The following is an 18,934-nucleotide window of genomic DNA, read 5'->3' as shown; positions in this document are numbered from 1 at the left end:
GTGGTAGAGTATATGCTCAGCATAGATGAGGCTCTGGGCTCTATCTATAGAGTATTCTCTCTATAATGAAGGACTCTCCTATAATCCTGAAATAAAAAATTTCACAGAACTGTTGTCAAAGAACAAATGAAATTATATATATGCATATACATATATATATATATATATATATATATATATATATAACTTTTAGGATGTTGTCTGGCAGAATAAGAAAGCAGATGTTTTTATCATTACTAAAACAATGCATATGAGATAGAGAAATGAGAATATATGTAAAATACATTAGGGAAAGTCAGGCATAGTGGCAGATACCTGCAGTCCCAGCATACAGGAACATAAAGCATAAAGATCTCTAGTTTAAGGCAAGCCTGGGATACAACAAAAAGTTAATGTCTCTCTCCTGTTTCCCTCCTTTGTCCCCTCCCCCTTACTCCCTCTTTGCTTTTTCACACACACACACACACACACACACACACACACACACACACACACACACACACACACACACAGCTCCACTTCTAGCTTTTTGGTTAATTGGAGCAGTCCAGGCTAGATAGCTTTAGAGTACTATCCTCAGATCTCAGCCTCCTGAGTAGCTAGGTTTACAGTGAGCCATTGGTGCCTGGGGTGCATTTTTAATATACAGATTGTGAGACATGGCAAGAAGTGGATGAATATATAGCTATGTAGAGAAGGAAACAAACCAAGATTGAAGATCTAACATTCAGATAGACAGTTGAGAACAGATGACAGATAACAACTAAAGAATATGCAGAAGAAGAACTGACACGAGATAACAGGAGCTGTCCATAGAACACCAACATATAAAGGATGGGCGTAGAGAGAGGAAGAGTCTTGCAAAGGGTAGCAAGAAGGCAGAGAAGAGAACCGTAGTATATTAAGAAAGAAAAAGAAAAGCCATTTCAAAGAGGGAGCACTCAGCAATGTCAATCTGCCAAGCAGTGAATAAGAACTCAAAGTTTTCACTGGGTATAGCAAGTTATTCATTCACATATAAATGTGTCAGGCATTGTGCTCTCTCCTCAAGATGTAGGAGAAAACCTTTGAAGAGTTAATGACAAGCAAATAAAACACTTAAGAATTGTGATAAGGATGGTAAATAAAGATAGGTGACATGATGGTTGAGTAAAGGGCACCGGCCTTTTACTGATAGCAGGATAAGGGCATCTCTCTAAGGAAAATAAAATAAGCCAAGACCTAAGGCAGAACAGGACTGAGTATGACCAAAGAATTAAAAGAAGGTTTGTATGGCTATACTACAAGAATAAAGATGGGAAGGAGAGAGAAACTCTCAAGACTATAGATCACACTAAGGAGCACAGTTAAGAAGGATTTAGATGATGACCAGCCAGTGAATTGAAGATGGCTCTAGCCATTAGTACCGAATAGATGGGTTTTCCTCTTTTACACTAGTTTTAATCATTAGAAATGGGGCATTTTACTATTCTTCCAATCATTGTTTATTATCAAGATAAACTTTTCTATTTTATATACTATCAGGATAAACTTTTCTATATTAATAGATACTATACAATCACAAGCACATTATTTTTATATTAATTTTGCTATCCTTTTAACCATGATCCTTTTTTAAATTTCTTTCAAATATATCCATATCTCTTCATTCTACCATTGTTTTTTTTCCCAAGATACTTGTTTTCAAGTAATGGACATCAGAATTTAAATGTTTTATAACAGGATGCTACAGGGTACTGCTAAGACAAATATGGGTTAATAACCCATCAAAAACTGATGAAAATCGCTTTCTAGAAAGGTTATATTTGAGTTTTGTTTAATCTTCATACTTATACACATACATGTGACAAAGAAAAATTGGTGAAGAAAACTTTGGTTTTGTCCTGAGCAGTTGACTGAATGCTGATTTGTTTTTTATCTACCAGAGGAAGATTTCGTATTTCACAGAGATATCAATAATAATGCATGTTCCCATTTACTTAGTAGCTATTATCAGGTAAGTGAACTAGGCACATTACAGAAATTTTCCTAATTATCCCTATACCTCTGAAAAACAGGTAGCAATCTTCCCATTTTACAGATGAGAAATATTTACAGAGAGGTTAGGTGAGACTGCTCAAGACTTTAAGTCCAGTTCAGGACTGGAGCCATTATACCAAGTTGCCTAAGACCATTAACAGTTCTTTAGAAAAAATTGTTAAATGATAACAAATCATAATGAATTTTAAATGATATAAAGTTATATTCAATTCTAACTGAAATATTAGCCAGAGACACCACTGTTGCATAACAATGTTAATGTGTTTTTTGGTTTTATTTTTTCAAGTTGGAGGATAGCCAGAGTCAGTGGCTCATGCTTGCAATCCTAACTACTCAAGAGACTAAAACCCAAGGATAGCAGTTTGAAGCCAGGCCAGGCAGGAAGGAACATCCATGAGACTCTCTAATTAACCACAAAAGGCCAGAAAGAGATGTGATTCGCCTTGAGCTAAAAAAGTACAGGAGAGCATTCTGGCCCTGAGTTCAAGTCTCAATACTGGTGTGTGCATACACACATGCACACATGCACATGCACACACACACACACACACACACACAAATGGAGAAGTACAAGGAAGCTAAAGCAAATTATCATACTGTATTTCTATACCAATCTATACCAAGATTTCTATTCTAGGTCCACTTTCCCCCATTTGATTAGCATACATATTTTATCCAACAAAGTATTAGCACTTAGCTGTCTGTTTTTACAAAACATTCATCTCTCAAGAACTACAAATGGCTTAAGGTGTTTCCAAATGAGAAAAATAACTAATTTTTTTTAATTTGAAAAGCAACAAGTCAGAACAAAGGCATTATGATCTGTTCTCAGCAGAAGCTATAGATTTATCGTATGTGAGGTCTGTTTCTACATACCCAAGTCATCAACCAATATATAATTTAAAGAAATCTAGATATTTAACAGAAAGGAATTGCTGCCAGGTCATATTTATTTTCCTTAACAAAACACACACAAGAGCACAAAATTCACTTATATGTCATCATCATTATTTTACAAGTATAAATAATACTAAGAATTCAAGTACAGTCAAGTGCAGGTATATTTCCTATATGTTAATATGTAAACATAAACTAATTATATACAACATATGCCTTTGGCCCAGCTGCAAAATAAAAGACATCAATAGAAACGCTGCACTTGACTATTCAATTACATTCTTACTGAGAATTCGTACCAATGCCTATATAATTACAATTATAACTTTAATATCAATGTAAACACCTAAACAGATATTTCCACCCCACTGGCAAATATCTCGAGTTAAAATTCTACTAGGTTTTAATGATGAAATACTCAAAAATCTTAATTGTGTTTCATTTCCTTAAAACAAACACAACTAGAGAATTATTCCTAACCAAAAGTATTCCTATGTCAAAATAAGGATTATTTACAAGTGATACATATAGAAAACAAAAGTGCTATCCATTTTTGTTAGGATAGACAAAATATCTAAAAGCTATCTAAATTTGTGAATCATTGTACATTCAAAAGTATCTCATTTCACTGGTATTGCTTGCTTTTAACTTCAAATATCCTCTAGTTTAGTGATATACTGAAATCTCTAGGCAATCTGAATTTAAATGGTTATCAAGAATATACATGTAGGGGCAAAAAATATTTTTAAGTACCATCAAAAAAAGCAATAACTGACATCAACAAGGCTACAAATATCCAGTTGAAGGCACATGGAAACATTTACTACTTTGTCATCAAAGATCCTCCACTTAGTTCAAGATCAGTAATAGAATCAGCTCTGAAAATGGTTGATTTGGCTTCATTTGTTGAGTTTTCCTCATTCTCTGTTTCTTCTACTTTCTCCTCTTGTTCCTCTGAGCCAGATGCCTTTTCTGTCATTTGGTTTGTCTGCTCTGTAGCTGGTATTTTGTCATCTGTCTGTTCTGTGCTGTTATCAAGGACATCTTGTTCTTCTAGAGATTCTGGAAAGATTCAAGATTTCAGGAAAACAGAAATGTTAAAACTGTTAAATACAGCAAAATACACAAACACACATGTGGCAGAAATGGATTAAGAAACAGTACAATTTTTATTGTGACTCTAAAATCTTTTAAAATTAGTACTTTCTATAAGAATATTTATGATGTAATATCACTGAAGAAAAAATTAGGATATAAGCCAAAATTATATTTGAATGTTTTCAAAACTACTAGCTTCTAAAGACACATTTATCAGTTGGATACCCAACTCCCAAGTCTAACAAACAGAATTAGGTGCCAATAAACTCCTAGATTATACTGTAAGAAGAAACTGTTCCCCCTTATACCTGAGCAATCCTGTAAGCAATGTGTAAATTTTTACTTTTACGTATGCATGTGTGCGTTTAGGTGATTTCCCATCTTATGTTCATCTTGATTATTCAAGGAATGAGGAAGTCAGAATTCATCTTTTTCAAAAGTATGGCACAATTCCCTCTACCCCCAGAACAAGGCAAATTCTCACTCTTTAAAACTCTAGGTCAGTTATAATCCTAGCTACTTAGGAAGCAGAGATCGGGAGGATCACAGCTTGAGGCCAACCCAGGCAAAAACATTTATGAGAATCTCATCTCAACCAAAAGCTGAGAGGGTTGTCATGAACCTATAATCCTAGATGTGGTGGGAGGCAATAATAGGAGGTTCATGGTTCCAGGCCAGCTGGGACAAAAAGCAAGATCCTATCTCAAAAATGTCCAGAGCAAAGTGGGGATGGAGGCATGACTGGAGTGATAGAGCACTGACCAGCAAGCACAAAGCCCCAAGTTTAAACCCCAAGTTCACCAGAAAAATGTTCATATTTTTGAAGATTATTAAAATTTGTAGTTTTCTTGTAAAAAAAACACAAAACTCTAGGTCAGAATATGTTATATCTCTAGTGTGCTAGAAAGAAAAGGGTCTTTTTCCTGTCTTCATAGCAAAAGTTAAAGTATAGATCTCAGTCTCTACCTGAAAACTATTCCCTTAAATTCTCTTTTAAGTTTTATTAAATTTAAATACCTTAATAACAATTGTATTAAACTGTACTTAATATTTCAAATTTTAAAGAATGACATAAAGGAGGGACTAATAGGAGCAAAAAAACTTTGAGCCTTCCAATTTCCAAGTGAAAGATAAAATCTAGCCTTGAGGTAATAATCTTGCTAGAAAAAAATAGTTAAATCATGTCAGCAAGGCAAAAAAGCAGATTTTCTTTTTTCTTTTTTTTTGTGTACGGTCGTAGGGCCTGAACTCTGGGCCTGGGCGCTGTCCCTCAGCTCTTCAGCTCAGGGCTAGCACACTACCACTTGAGCCATAGCACCACTTCCGGCTTTTTTTTTCCTGCTTATGTGGTGCTGAGGAATTGAACCCAAGGCCTCATGCATGCAAGGCAAGCGCTCTACCACTGAGCCACCTTCTCAGCCCCCAGATTTTCCTACTGTCATAGAAGATCCCTTATGATAAATTACAAGTATTATTGATTCAAAAAATTTGGAAAGACAACCTACTTAGGGTAAAGTTCTAGTTAAATTCCTTGCCTAGTATGAGCCCAAGTTTTGCAAAATAAATATAGTTTTGCAAACATATTATCTGTTATAGGTATATATTCGCCTGAAATTTTAAGACATTCATGGTTTTACCATACCAATTATAATAAACGTATTTATTTCTCCCACATTCTTTGCCAGGCCTTTGAAAATACTCAAGAATTTTTATTTCCTTAAATAGATGTTAGCCCTGGGTTTACAGTGAATTACAAATTACAATTGATAACACCTTTGTGTAGGAAAATTTCATATTATAATAAATATTAGTGGGTAACATTCATAAATCATATTTGTGACAAATGTCATAAAATCCTATTTGTATCTCAATAATGAACTTAAAATAGCATTGTGTATCCCTTGGGCTCTTAACAAAAATCCAAAAAGCAGGTCATGAGTTTTGTTCTTCAAATGTTCCACGGTAGAAAGGAAAAAGCAGATAAAGGCAAACGAAACAAGTCATTCCTGCTGCAAAATCAAACAAGTTCTGCAAAAAATGTTAGGAGCTGCCAACTATTTGTAATTCTACCCTCACAGAATTTATCTACGGTAGAATTTTAGGAGTCATAGTTTTCCATAACTCTCTAGCCATAAAGCAATACTTACTTGGCAGGAACTTTATAATTTGTTTACCCAAGTCTTCTGAAACAAGCCAATAAAGCCACACAACATGAAAAAAAAAGTTCAGAATCTAGGACACAACCCACAAATGTCCATGTTTAAGAGAACACAGACCCACATAGTTTATCATACTTTATCTGACAGATTGTCTCAAAACTATACTGACACAAAAGGGGTATCAAAATTTAAGGTTTATTATATTGAAGTTTTTGTTGTTGTTGCTGGTTTGGATTTGGGGGAGGGGGTTGTTTTTTTGTGCCAGTCTTGGAACTTGAACTAAGGGCCTGAGTGCACTCCCTGAGCTTCTTTGCTCAAGTCTTGTGCTCTAACACTTGAGCCATAGTTAAACTTCTGGCTTTTTGGTGGCTAAGTGGAGTTAAAAGTTTCATGGGCTTTTGTGCCCAGGCTGGCTTCAAGTTGTAATTCTCAGATTTCAGCCTCCTGAGTAGCTAGGGTTACAGTGTAAGATAAGACACCAGTTCCTCACTATTAAAGTTTTGTGTCATTACTAGGTTCAGAATTACTTTATTAGTCAAAGCCAATTTTAAAATTCTGAGTTCATAAAAAAGCTATTAATATAGGAACTGTAATTCTAAAAGGTTTAAATATCTGTAATAAAGTCAAAGAAATATCATATGCTACCATAATTAGAAAATATGTTACACAAAGTTCCTAATCAATATTGTAATTTTAGATACTAAATAGAAAACTAAAAAAACTGGTGAAATGATAGCAAGGGCTGAAAAATAATCAGAATCTCTTACTACTTTTCTTCCTTTGGGTTGATTTGCAGAAAACAAATCTTAATAGCAGTTACACTACAAAAAAAATAATGTGACTTTTATAATGCAGACATTAGATAGTCTAAATGAGCCAGTATTTGATGTTTAGAAGCTAATTTCATTTTGTAAGAAATTATACAAACAAAATATAAATGACAGGTACAAATAAAAATATCCTATAACAAAATCTCAGGGCTTTTTAATAAGACTAATGTACTATTTTTAAAATCATATGCCTATTCTGTGTAGTTGTGGAGAAGGGAGGATAGGGGAAAAACAAAGGAGGAGGCAACAATGCTTGATAAGAAATGTACTTATTACCTTGCTCATGTAATTGTAACCCCTCTGTACAGTATTTTCACAATAAAAAACTTATTTAAAAATTTTTTTTCTGTGTAACTGTAGGTTAAAACAGCTTGGTGATATAGAATACATTTTAGAAGATAGGAATACTTAGCCATATAATATTAAAAAAAGAAACCAAGCCAGGTGCACGTGGCTCATGTCTATAACCCTAGCTACTCAGGAGACTGAGATCTGAGGATTGCAGTTGGAAGCCAGGATGGGAAGAAAAATCCATGAGATTCTTATATCCAATAAACCACCCAGAAAAAGGCGGAAGTGGCACTGTGGCTCAAGTGTAGAGCCCTAGCCTTAACCACAAAGAGGCTCAGGGACAGCACCCAGGACTGGCAAAAAGAAAAAAAAAAAAAAGAAATCAGCCTTTTTGTTCACAATAAGCAAAACTATTATGCTCTATATGGTCCAATTTATGAGCCAAAACAGTTACCTGGAAAACCTATGTTAACCAGGTGTAAAAAAAAATTATATTAACTGTAGCATCTATAATCCCAATACAATTTTACCACACAATCTGACAAAAATGGTCCATCATTTTTTTTATTTCCAACTTTTACTTCTCTCACACTCCATCCCAATGAAAGACAAGTTTTTCCCTCACCAAATAATGAATTGGTATACAGTTAGTAGAGCAAAGCCTCAACTCAGATAGACAACTCCAACTCATAAAACTGAGGTAACAATATAATGAATACCACTGCTCCACATATAAACCGCACATAGAAAACATGCAAGAACTTTACCTTACCTGTAGGTTTTTATACTAGCTCTTGAAAGAATAATTTTGTAAGAAAATTAAAGAATAATCTAGAAACAATTTCATTTACCCAGTATATGTGTTCACTATTTGTATACCCAAAGAACATCATATTAAATTGACAATTTGTCTTTGAACTCAGATTTTTTTAAAAAGCAATTTTAAAAGACTTTCCTGCCTTACAAACAATAGTCAATTTACTGTTAAGGAACAAAGGAACAAACCAGATAACCCAATGAATAAAGTTAAATTATAACCATTTATGAGGAAATATCTAGAATTCAACAAGAGTATCACTGAATTAATTACTACTGGCAAATAAAGTATGAATTTTACTATTAAGCAGTGGTCAAGATGAAAGTGGTTTAGAAAACCGAAGGTGGTTTAGAAAGCTGAAGATGGTTTAGAAAATAGTTTCTGATGGTCAAAAGATATCTATATCTGCCAGGTGCTCGTGGCTCATACCAGTAATCCTGGCTACTGAGGAGGCTGGGATCTGAGGATCGCAGGTCAAAGCCAGCCAGGGCAGGAAAATCCGTAAGACTCTTATCTCCAACAAACCACCAGAAAACTCAAGTGGTAGAGCACTCGCCTTGAGCTGAAGAGCTCAGAGACAGTGCCCAGGCCCAGAGTTCAAGCTCTATGACCAAAAAGAAAAAAAAAAAATCTATAGCTAAAGTAAGCACGAAACAACATGCCACAGAGCATCTTGAAAAAGCTGAACATTAAGTGCCTATGCATTTTGGATATAATAATTTTCATGATCAATAACAAATATACTAAAAGCCAAATTTTCTCCCATTCAACTTAACCTAAATATAACAGTATTTTGCATGAAAGGGTAGATGGAAATATATCACCAAGATAAGTTTTATCTTTTGTAAGCTTTACTATTTTTACTCGTATTAGATGCCATGAGTTTTACTGAGTTATTCATTTACTAAAAGCTATTATTTATTAAAATATATTACATGAGTCCTAAACAAAATTAGAGTAATGAAGACATATTACCATTTTTTTAAACATGGTAGTCAAAAAACCAACCAGTATCCTAGAGTAAAATAACAATGTAGAGACCTAGAAGTAATAATTAGGTTACTAAATTTAATTAAAAATGGTATATCTCAGGTATTTTTAAAAGCTTTTTTTCTCCTTTTGAAACAGTCTCATTATGTAGAGCTCAAGCTGGTCTTGAACTCAGAAGCCTTCTGATGCAGTCATCCAAGTGCTAGGGTTACAGGTGTGCACTAATATAAATGTTCATTTTTATTTTATTTTTTGAGGCAAACTCTGGGCCTAGTGGGAACTGTTCCTCAATGTTTTTGCTCAAAGGCTACCACTATACCATCTCTGGCTTTTTCTGTGGTTAATTGGAAATCAGAGTCTCACAGATTTTCTTGCCCAGGCTGGCTTTGAAACTTGATCCTCAGATCTTAGCCTCCGGAGTAGCAGAATTACAGGCATGAACTACCAGTGCCCAGCTTAGGACTTTTCTGAGGGTAAAATAGACTTTATTGTCACTTGTTAGAGATTCAAGTATTACTATTATTACTATTATTTATTGCTATTATTTATTCAAGTACTATTATTTAATAATAAAGTGAGGATCTCAAAGCAATTCACTTTTTAGTATTCCATATCCAGTATGATTTCAGATATAAGGTAATCCATTCTGTATCCTTTATTTGTTTTTTTCCCTTAATTATTTGTCACCAAAGCATATAGACAGATACACAGTGGAGGAAGGAGAATGCTGAGAATTTAAATTTTAATGAGAGAAATTTCTTCAAGGTCTCTGATGAAATCTGTACAAGATTCCATGTTACTCCAAAGAGTAAAGCCTGATTTCTCAACCTAAACGTAAAATCTTCTAATATCAGAATCCAGACAAACTTGAATTGAAAAATTCTTGTGTCATATACTAGAAAAAAAGAAGCTACTGACATTGGCTGAAAGAAAACTTCAGGTGAAAGTTAACTTTTGAGTACATCTGTAAATTCAATACCCTAATCTATACAATTCTTGCTGATACCAATAAGCTATTTCAATGTTAAAAAAAAAAAAAAATTGAAGCAAGAATGTTTTTGTTCATTCCTCAATTTTCTGCATCATTGAAGAATTTAGAAACCAGAAACCTACATTCCCAGCGGCATTGCCTGTTAGCTGAGCAGATGATTAAGATGATCTGGTCTTATTTAATAGTTCAATTTAATTGTAAGGGTACACTACTGGCATCCAAATCATATCCAGCTTCATCAGTTCATCAGAAATACTTCCCCATTGTTCATTGAAGGAATCCAGATTTGAATTGAAAACTGTATTATAGTGTGGTAATAGGAATCTTGGAGAAAAGTTTCAGTCTTCTGGAGAGCCAAAGGACAGAAAGATGTTCGTGGCCAATTTGATGAATCCAAAAAGAATTATGAAAAAGTTACTATTCTAGAAACAGCCTTAACCAAACAGAATTGTTGCTTCCGCTTTTAGTACTAGAGTCTGCAGACCCTGCCTCAAGGTTTGCCTTTGCCTATTAACATTACCTTACTGGGGTTCAGTTTGAGCCAGTTAGACTTCATTCCAGAGATTTCAGACAGAAAATGAGACATCTGGGGTATTGCTCCGCCTAGATTAGATGAGAAGGAAAGGTACAGCTGGGTGTTGTTTGCTAACTATCCATCTTGACCTTAGCAAAAGAAATAAAGCACAGGACCCATTATCAAGATTTTTATTTTGCTGGCTTTTTTCTTTTCTTTTGCTTTTATTTTTTTAATCCCACCTATTGGCTTCCGAATATTCACTTTAGCTTTCATAAACAAGGTTATTCATGGCAAAGACTTCAATTTTTCCTCTAGCCATCTTCAGTATGAAATCCTTTAATTCTCAGCTTGGAGATGCTGCAATGCCAACGCAGGTGGTTTGCATGTGAAAGCATGCAGCTCAGAACAATGACTTAAGCAAAAGAAAAAATTTGACACGGTTTGAAGTTGATGTTGCAGACTTGGAGAAGATGAATGCATTCATTCTGTGCTGGAAGTACATAGGCCTCTGTCATAGCTATATATATTCAATTTTATTTTGATGTTAGTAAGCCAAAAGCGAAGCCCAATTCAGCATACATATTTTAGGTTCATTTCAAAGTCCAAAAAAAAAAAAGCCCTGAAATCTCACACTAAATTTCTGATTTCTAAAAGTTCACTGCCTCACAGAATATACAAAAAAAAAGAAATTTTGTTTGCAATTGTTATATTTTTTGAGGGGTTGGTTAAGGGAGAATGCTAATACTAAAGCTTGAACTCAGGGCCTGGGTACTGTCTTTGATCTTTTGTTCTCAAGATTAGTGATCTACCACTTAAGCCACAAATCCACTTCCAGCTTTTGCTGGAAATAAAATGTATATAAATAATTTGTAGAAATTAAAAGGTGGAATACTGACTGTTAGATAAATTAAATATAGGGTTCTGGTGGCTCATGCCTATAATCCTAGCTACTCAGGAGGCTGAGATCTGAGGTCCAAGGTTCAAATCCAGCCCATGAGAATCTTATCTGCAATTAACCACCAAACAAAGCTGGGACTAAAGCTATGTCTCAAGTGGTAGAGTGCTAACCTTGGGCAAAAATGCTCAGGGGTAGCACCCATGCCCTGAGTTCAAGCCCCAGAACCAACACAAAATAACTAATTAAATGAACTAAACTTCCAGTATAAATATTTTCCTACACCAAGAATACCACCAAAATATCATGGATTCTGTCATAATTTTAGCAATTATTATTTCAGTATTTTAGTATTATTTTAATATTTCTTCAAAATTTAGCAAAGAACTCCTGACTGAATTTTAATTGCAAGAAATAGTTGGCAGTTAATAGTCAGGTCTATCTCATCTTCTCATAAACGTCCTCAAGAATTCCTAAAATAGAATTGCAAGATGAATTCTAAATTACAAATTCTATGAAATTGTTTCTGCAAATGTAGGTTGGTTTTATGTAAATGACAATGTTAAACTCATATATAGCTATTAATTGTTTTGTTTCAATGAAACACAGTCCTTATTAATATAACCACCCAAAAACTGTAAAGATGATTTTCCAATTCCAAAAATTTTCTGATAATTTCTACCAATTCAATTCAATTCTACTTATTGTATTAATATTAATCACAATTTTTCTAATTACTTCATTAATGGCTGTTTCATAGTCAAATAACGTTTCATTAAGATACACTTTTTTTAAAAAAAATGACTCAAGTTTTCAGAAGAGCTCACTCCACAAACAATGTTTACCTGGCTGGTGTTAAACGCTGCTCATGACAACATAATCTGCATTTTAAAACATGAACACATCTTACCAATCACACAGGAAGGCCACCAAGTGCAATAGCTGACGTGCATACTGCAAATATTGGTAAAGCTAATCTACTGTTATCTGTAGGCATTACGCTTTTATTATTGTTAAACAGCGCATAATTTTAAGAGAAAAACAATTAACATACTCATACCTTCACTAAATCGATTCTCTGATGAAAGCATACTTTCTGACGTCAAGTCATCAACTAAACTTGATCCTTCAACTACCTGCCTCTTCTCAAAATTAAACTCTGGAAGTCTTGGAGCCTGGGGTCTAGTTTTTCTTGCAGGATTCAAGAAAAAACAGTAGGCACATCGAAAGGCTGTGGAGAATTGTTTTTAATAAAGACAATCACAAATCAAAGAGAATTTACTTAATAATTACAAAGTCAAAGAACCTCTCAAAGGTTATTTTGTGAAATTCATTTTATTATATTATGGTATGTGTTTTAACTAAAGTTAATTTCAAAGTATACTTTCTAGTTATTAAAATTAGGATATTAATTCTAAATAAAAGATATAACAAGTTAAATAGTGGTTAACTAATACCATATTAATAATAATTTAAATTTATTACTAAACTTGCAGTTGTCAACAGAATCATTATAAAATCCAGAACCTTGCTCATGTCATATTTCCAAAGTACTATTTAACAAATAATAATTTAATAATGTGTGCATGAGACAATCATCTGTGAGCTTAAAAGACAATGCTCATTCTTAAAATCCACTAAAAATTAGACTATTTGTAGATATGTCCTAGACATCATAATTTTTTTAAGTGCTTCAGGTGACTTTGATGTGTAGTGAGTTTGAGTACAACTCACTGTGAAGACAACCCAAGTTCTTCACAACTCACAGTACTTCACAGCACATTTTAGGTAAGGGCAATATGCCTAGTCAATGTAGACAGGTTCTAAAAGAACTGGCATTACATAGAAAATTCATAGAATAAAATATTTAAGAGTAAAATATTAAACCTAACTGTTCAATAATTCTTACCAATGTATTCAAATTCTTCCTTCAAAGCCATACCATTATGAGAAAAGCACTGCTGACAAATAAGAGCATACCTACATAAAAGGAAAAATAATTAACACAACAGATACAAATGTGGACAAAGTTCATAGAAGAGGTTACTAGGACATCAAGGCTAATTTATATTTCAACATAGCTCAATATGCAATAATAGATGATACATTATTTGGAAAATCCTTAAACAAAATCCAAGGTTAACCAAAATCAAAATTTTAACCTATTTTCTTTTTTTGGGGGGGGCGGTGCAGAGAGGAGGGGTTGGTTGTGGAGCTTAACTCAGGGTCTGGGCCCTGTTCCAGAGCTCTTTTGCTCAAGGCTAGCATTCTGCCACTTGGAGCCACAGCACCACTTTTGATTTTTGTTGTTGTTGTTGTTGTTGGTCATGGGGCTTGAACTCTGGGCTTGGGTGCTGTCCCTCAGCTCTTCAGCTCAAGGCGAGCGCTCTACCACTTGAGCCACAGAGCCACTTCCGGTTTCCTAGTGGTTTATTGGAGATAAGAGTCCCACGGACTTTCCTGCCTGGGCTGGCTTTGAACTGTGATCCTCAGATCTCAGCCTCCTGAGTAGGTAGGATTCCAGGCATGAGCCACCGGCGCCCAGCACCACTTTTGATTTTTGAGTGGTTAACTGGAGGTAAGAGTCTCACGGGACTTCTCTGCCTGGGCTGGCTTTGAACTACAATCCTAAGATCTCAGCATCCTGAGTAGCTAGGATCCTAAGTTAAGAACTACCAGCACTGGACCTAAACTATCTTGAAATACAATTTGTACATCATATTAAAAATAAACTAAGAAAAAGTTGAATATATCGTTAAGCATATTCAATAACAGAATACTTAAATTTAGGTTTCCCAATGTACATTCCTTGTGATGATAGCTCCCAAATCTGTGGTCAAATGTTTAGAAAAGATGTAACCTTTTTTGGAGATTCACAATGAATATTATTCAAACCTCTGAGAAATCTTGCAGTAGAAAAAAAAAAGATACTTAATTTAATTTCTATACATTGGGTTTCCTGTGCTTGTTTTCCCAGTTACACATTATCATCATCTTCTATTCTCTTTATAATAAAGCTGTCAAACATCTACTCTGCTACCCAATGAACTTTTTAAAATCTATACTATGACAACTGCTCTACACTTACATACCTAACTTCCTAGAATGACAGCAAGGACATGTAAACTGTTATCACTATTAAAAGTATTACTCTCATCAAGTTCAGAACTGACACCTGTCAAAGTTCTTTTCTTCCTATCTACCAGGTTTTCACTATTTTTGTGTTCTCCAACTTTAAAAGTTTCAGTAACATAATTTAAGTTCTCTAAAATTAATCTTATAACCAAACTAGTCTTATTTTTTCCAAATAGATTTTATCTAGATTGTTTTTTCCAACTTTTACCAAAAATGTGAACGTGTTACTTTTCAGTGGTTTACAACGCTCCAGTATGTCCTAATAATTAGGAAACAAGAGCCACAAAAGTACAGAACCTCTAGTATAGATATGGCTTTACACACCTGGGGACAGGGGTATACATACACATCCTGACTGATACACATTTTCATTTTCCTTTATTTATCAACCTAGTAAACATTACCTGTTCTGTGGACCATCACCAACTAGATATTCAACAATTCTGTCCAGAGCACCTCGTTCTCGGGGAAGAATGGGTCTTGCTAAGGGTGGACCTGGAGGATGAAGACCTATTAAATAAATAAATCTATATAAGATTTATATAAAAGATATAAACAGGAACAAGATAAATATGTTGGAACTGTTAAAACATTTTAATGAAACATAAAATATTCTTATATTTCTAAACATACACATTTTCATGAAAAATACTGTGCAATAAAAAACTATTTAAATGTCTACTACATCAAAACTACCAATGTAATTTATTAAGAAACAAACATAAGTTAGGTTCTATACAAACTAAAAAAGACATTTCACTTTCTGAATCACTTTGAAAAATGTAACATGTTGGTTTAACATGTAGCAGTAAAATGGATGGCAATGTCAAAGGAATAATAACACAAAGGGCAGAAGAGAAGAAATGTAAGTAGTCTTAGAACTACATTTAAAATGGTAATCACCAAAGGGAACTGTGGTAAATTAAAGATATAAACTACTACATCCCAACGTAACTATTAAAATAACTCAAAAATATTACAAACAATAAGGCACCAAAAGATTGACATAATAATAAAAGATACTATAATAAAAGATATCCAAAGGAAGGAAGAATGTAAGTGAAAGGGCCAGGTTTCTTTGCCTTACACCTGCAATCCTAGCTACTCAGGAGCTAATAGCTGAAAACCAAGGTTCAAAACCAGCTCAACAGGAAAGTCCTGAGACTCTCATCTCCAATTAACCACCAAAAAGCTGGAAGTGGACCTATGGCTTAAGTGGTAGTGCTAGCTCAGAAACAGTGCCCAGGCCCTGAGTTCAAGTCCTAGAACCAGTGGTAACACAGGGAACACATGCAACAAACAGGAAAGGAAAAAGCAAAAGCACTTAAAAATTTAAAATCAAACTCAAACATACAAATTATTACACTAAACTTCTGTGACATGAATATTCTTCACAATTAAGTAAGGACAGTTAGACTGGATTAAAAAAAAATTTAAACTAGACTTCAACATATGCTCCATAGTCCCTCTATCCTCCTCCCCAAAAAACAAAACCCAAAAAACAAAAATGCCAAAAGAATGGAGATACACTGGCTAAATAGAGTAAAATTAAAATAATAGATAAAAAGACACTAAGAGTAATCAAAATATCTAAAGTAGTTATATTCAGAGCAAAATTATCATAATGGATAAAATGGATTAACTTCCTAGTGACAAAAATGTTTATCAAGAAAAATTCAGCATTCTTTCTCAGTAATTTATAAAGTAAGCAGACACAAATTAGGAATAACTGAAAACTTTAACAATACTCTTTACTATCAAGTTTATAAAATTGCCTTTCATACATGCTCTATCCAACAGGAACAGAATATGTTCTTTTAAAGCAACATGCAAGAAGTACTAAAACATGACATACTTTATATGTGACTCCATGTGTATGAAGATAATATATATTATTTGGTTTTTTCATCTACTTAAATAATAGATAACATTCACACTTCATAAATTGTTCATCTTTGATCTCTAAAAACTGAAAAGTAACTGTATGTAGGAAATACTCTAAATTTTGAGAGACAACAAGGAGATGAAAAGAAAATGAGATAATAAAATTTTAAAGGCATGATGTTTGCCTTTGTATAACAAGAGAAGGTAAAGAGTAGAGTGTGCAGAAATGGAGATTTACACGGAGATTTTATTAAAAAAGAAAAACTGAACTAAAACGAGGCCCTGTTGGAATAAGTCTTAAAATATAGAAATTCAAAATTCAAAAATGACTGTTACAAATACTTTCAAGTTATTAAAATGTTAAAGTCTAGCATTACAGTTAACAATCTTTATTGTCTTAATACTGTCACAAAAGAAGGGGCAACTGATAAAATACAGTAATAGTTATTTACTAATGAAATCTGGGTTTGTAGAACAAGTTCTTAGTATTTCAAATCAAGCATATTTTAAGATATCAGGAAAGTAAGTTATTAGCTACTTGTATTAATAACATCCAAATATCATTGAAAAATAATCTTTAATATTGATATTGTTATCCCTCTTATATTTTCAACTCGACAAAGCATCCCAAATTAGTTTTTGCTTAGCATGCTCTGAGGATTGAAAGAAGGGCATTTCACACACAGAGCAAGTTATATAACTGAGCCATGTTGCCAACCCACAGATTTTGAAAGCATTTAAGCCAAAAATTTTGCTAGATTATTTTACTTCTACATATTTAAAGTTAACATTTCCACAAAGCAAACTAAATACATAAATAGATAAACCTATACATTTTATAAAACTATCTTAAACTTCCTTCACACTAACTTTTAAAGTAATGCATCTTCATTCTCATCTGTTACGGACAACAGTAATTAGTGCAAACATCAAAAGCAATCATTGCAGGTAAACTGGTCATTTTTATACAACTTGGCAAATGATCAAGTACCTGCTGGTTATTAATTTTCAAACATATGGGAGCCCTGTGGTAATACACATTAAATTGATTCTCTTCCACAAATATGGTATAATGAAAAAATGAATTATTAATCTTCTTTATAATAAATCATATAACTCATTTATATTTTTGGCAATATACAATCTAAGCCATTTTCAAATTAATTAGTAACTTTACTAAAATATGTTTTATTTACACACACATGGAATTTAGGCCATTGTCAATTCTACAGCCCTGTCCTTACAAATACAATTCTTATAACTGTGTAAGTTACTAAACTTTTATATCCTCAAAACAAAATACACAAGTGAAAAGTTATGTATTCTCACCAAATAAACAGAACTTTAAATCAGAAATTTAAATTACAACTTAAAATTACAAATCAGTTATCTAAATAACAATTAAAAGATGATTAATTTTCAATCAACAAACCTATTCTCAATATCACTAAATATACAGTGTCTGTATAGTGGGAAATTTTAATGCATTTTTATAAATTATTTTAAGAGCATTAAGATTTATACAACATTGTATCTACAGTCAGCTTTGTTACTGTTTATAAAAATTAATAGTTTTCTAGTTCTCTTGAACTTTATGCTGTGCTTTTTAAAGGAAAACATGTCAAAAATCTGCCAGAATAAGTAATATATAGGTTGCTTACTAATTTATTACAGAAATACTGGTTACTGGATAGCAACTACTTCTTAGCCTCAAAATTATTATAAGTTATATTTACATGTATCTAGTCATAAAAACAAAAAAATCCAAATTAGATTATCCTAAAATAATTTGCTATCATATTTAATAAATCTGCCATAGAAATATATGTAAAATGATGTGATGTGCTAAAGCAGTGAACTACAATGCCTCAAATTCCAAAAGAAACAGAGCATTTTATGTCATGTGTTATACTCCAGAATGGAATCTCTTCCTAAGATCCATCACACTGAAAAGAGAGAATCCAAAAAGTAAAATATCAAAAGGTCCAATAACAGGTCTTTATAAAGTATCTACTAGAAAATATTAAGATTCCATGACTTAGAAAAAAATAAAAAGATAAATCTACTAGCCTATATTAGCAAAATCAAGATTGGGTACAAAAATACAATCTTCCTGATATATGTTCATTGTCATGTTTAAAATCATTATATGAAGGGATTAACAAAAAACATGAATACTTTGTAAAAGTATTCCTTTCAAGCTCTATTATATATGAATCTGGAACCATTCTGAAGTTAAATATAAAAAGATATATTATACTGTTGACTACAGAATACTACAAAGTTTTATTGCCATTTAAACAAAGAAGCCATAACAGTTAAATGAGCTCAAGAAATAGGTTTCAGTATCACAAGGTGCCAGCTGTAAAGAGTTATGGCTAATTGGATAT

General features: G+C 33.2%; 1 protein-coding gene across 3 annotated transcripts in view; it reads right to left on the bottom strand.

Moving 5' to 3' along the window:
• Window positions 1-2,957: 2,957 nt before the first annotated feature.
• Lnpk (lunapark, ER junction formation factor) overlaps window positions 2,958-18,934 on the bottom strand; it is a 69,514-nt gene continuing 53,537 nt past the window's right edge. The window contains exons 10-14 of one of the 3 annotated variants that reach the window (XM_042694193.1): window positions 15,065-15,170; window positions 13,435-13,505; window positions 12,586-12,756; window positions 10,634-10,716; window positions 3,907-3,999 (exon numbers count right to left, since the gene is read on the bottom strand). In XM_042694193.1, coding sequence (XP_042550127.1) covers window positions 3,991-3,999; window positions 10,634-10,716; window positions 12,586-12,756; window positions 13,435-13,505; window positions 15,065-15,170 — 440 coding nt within the window. In that variant the 3' untranslated portion in view covers window positions 3,907-3,990. Of the gene's footprint in view, window positions 4,000-10,633; window positions 10,717-12,585; window positions 12,757-13,434; window positions 13,506-15,064; window positions 15,171-18,934 lie in introns of all 3 variants that reach the window. The other 2 variants (XM_042694191.1, XM_042694192.1) reach the window with 2 other exon arrangements.

The sequence above is a fragment of the Dipodomys spectabilis genome, unplaced genomic scaffold (genome assembly GCF_019054845.1).
Source record: "Dipodomys spectabilis isolate Male_0828 unplaced genomic scaffold, ASM1905484v1 ptg000174l, whole genome shotgun sequence".
Taxonomy (NCBI): Eukaryota; Metazoa; Chordata; class Mammalia; order Rodentia; family Heteromyidae; genus Dipodomys; species Dipodomys spectabilis.
The sequence above is the reverse complement of the archived record's forward strand: the minus strand, read 5'-3'. Positions and strand labels throughout refer to the sequence as shown.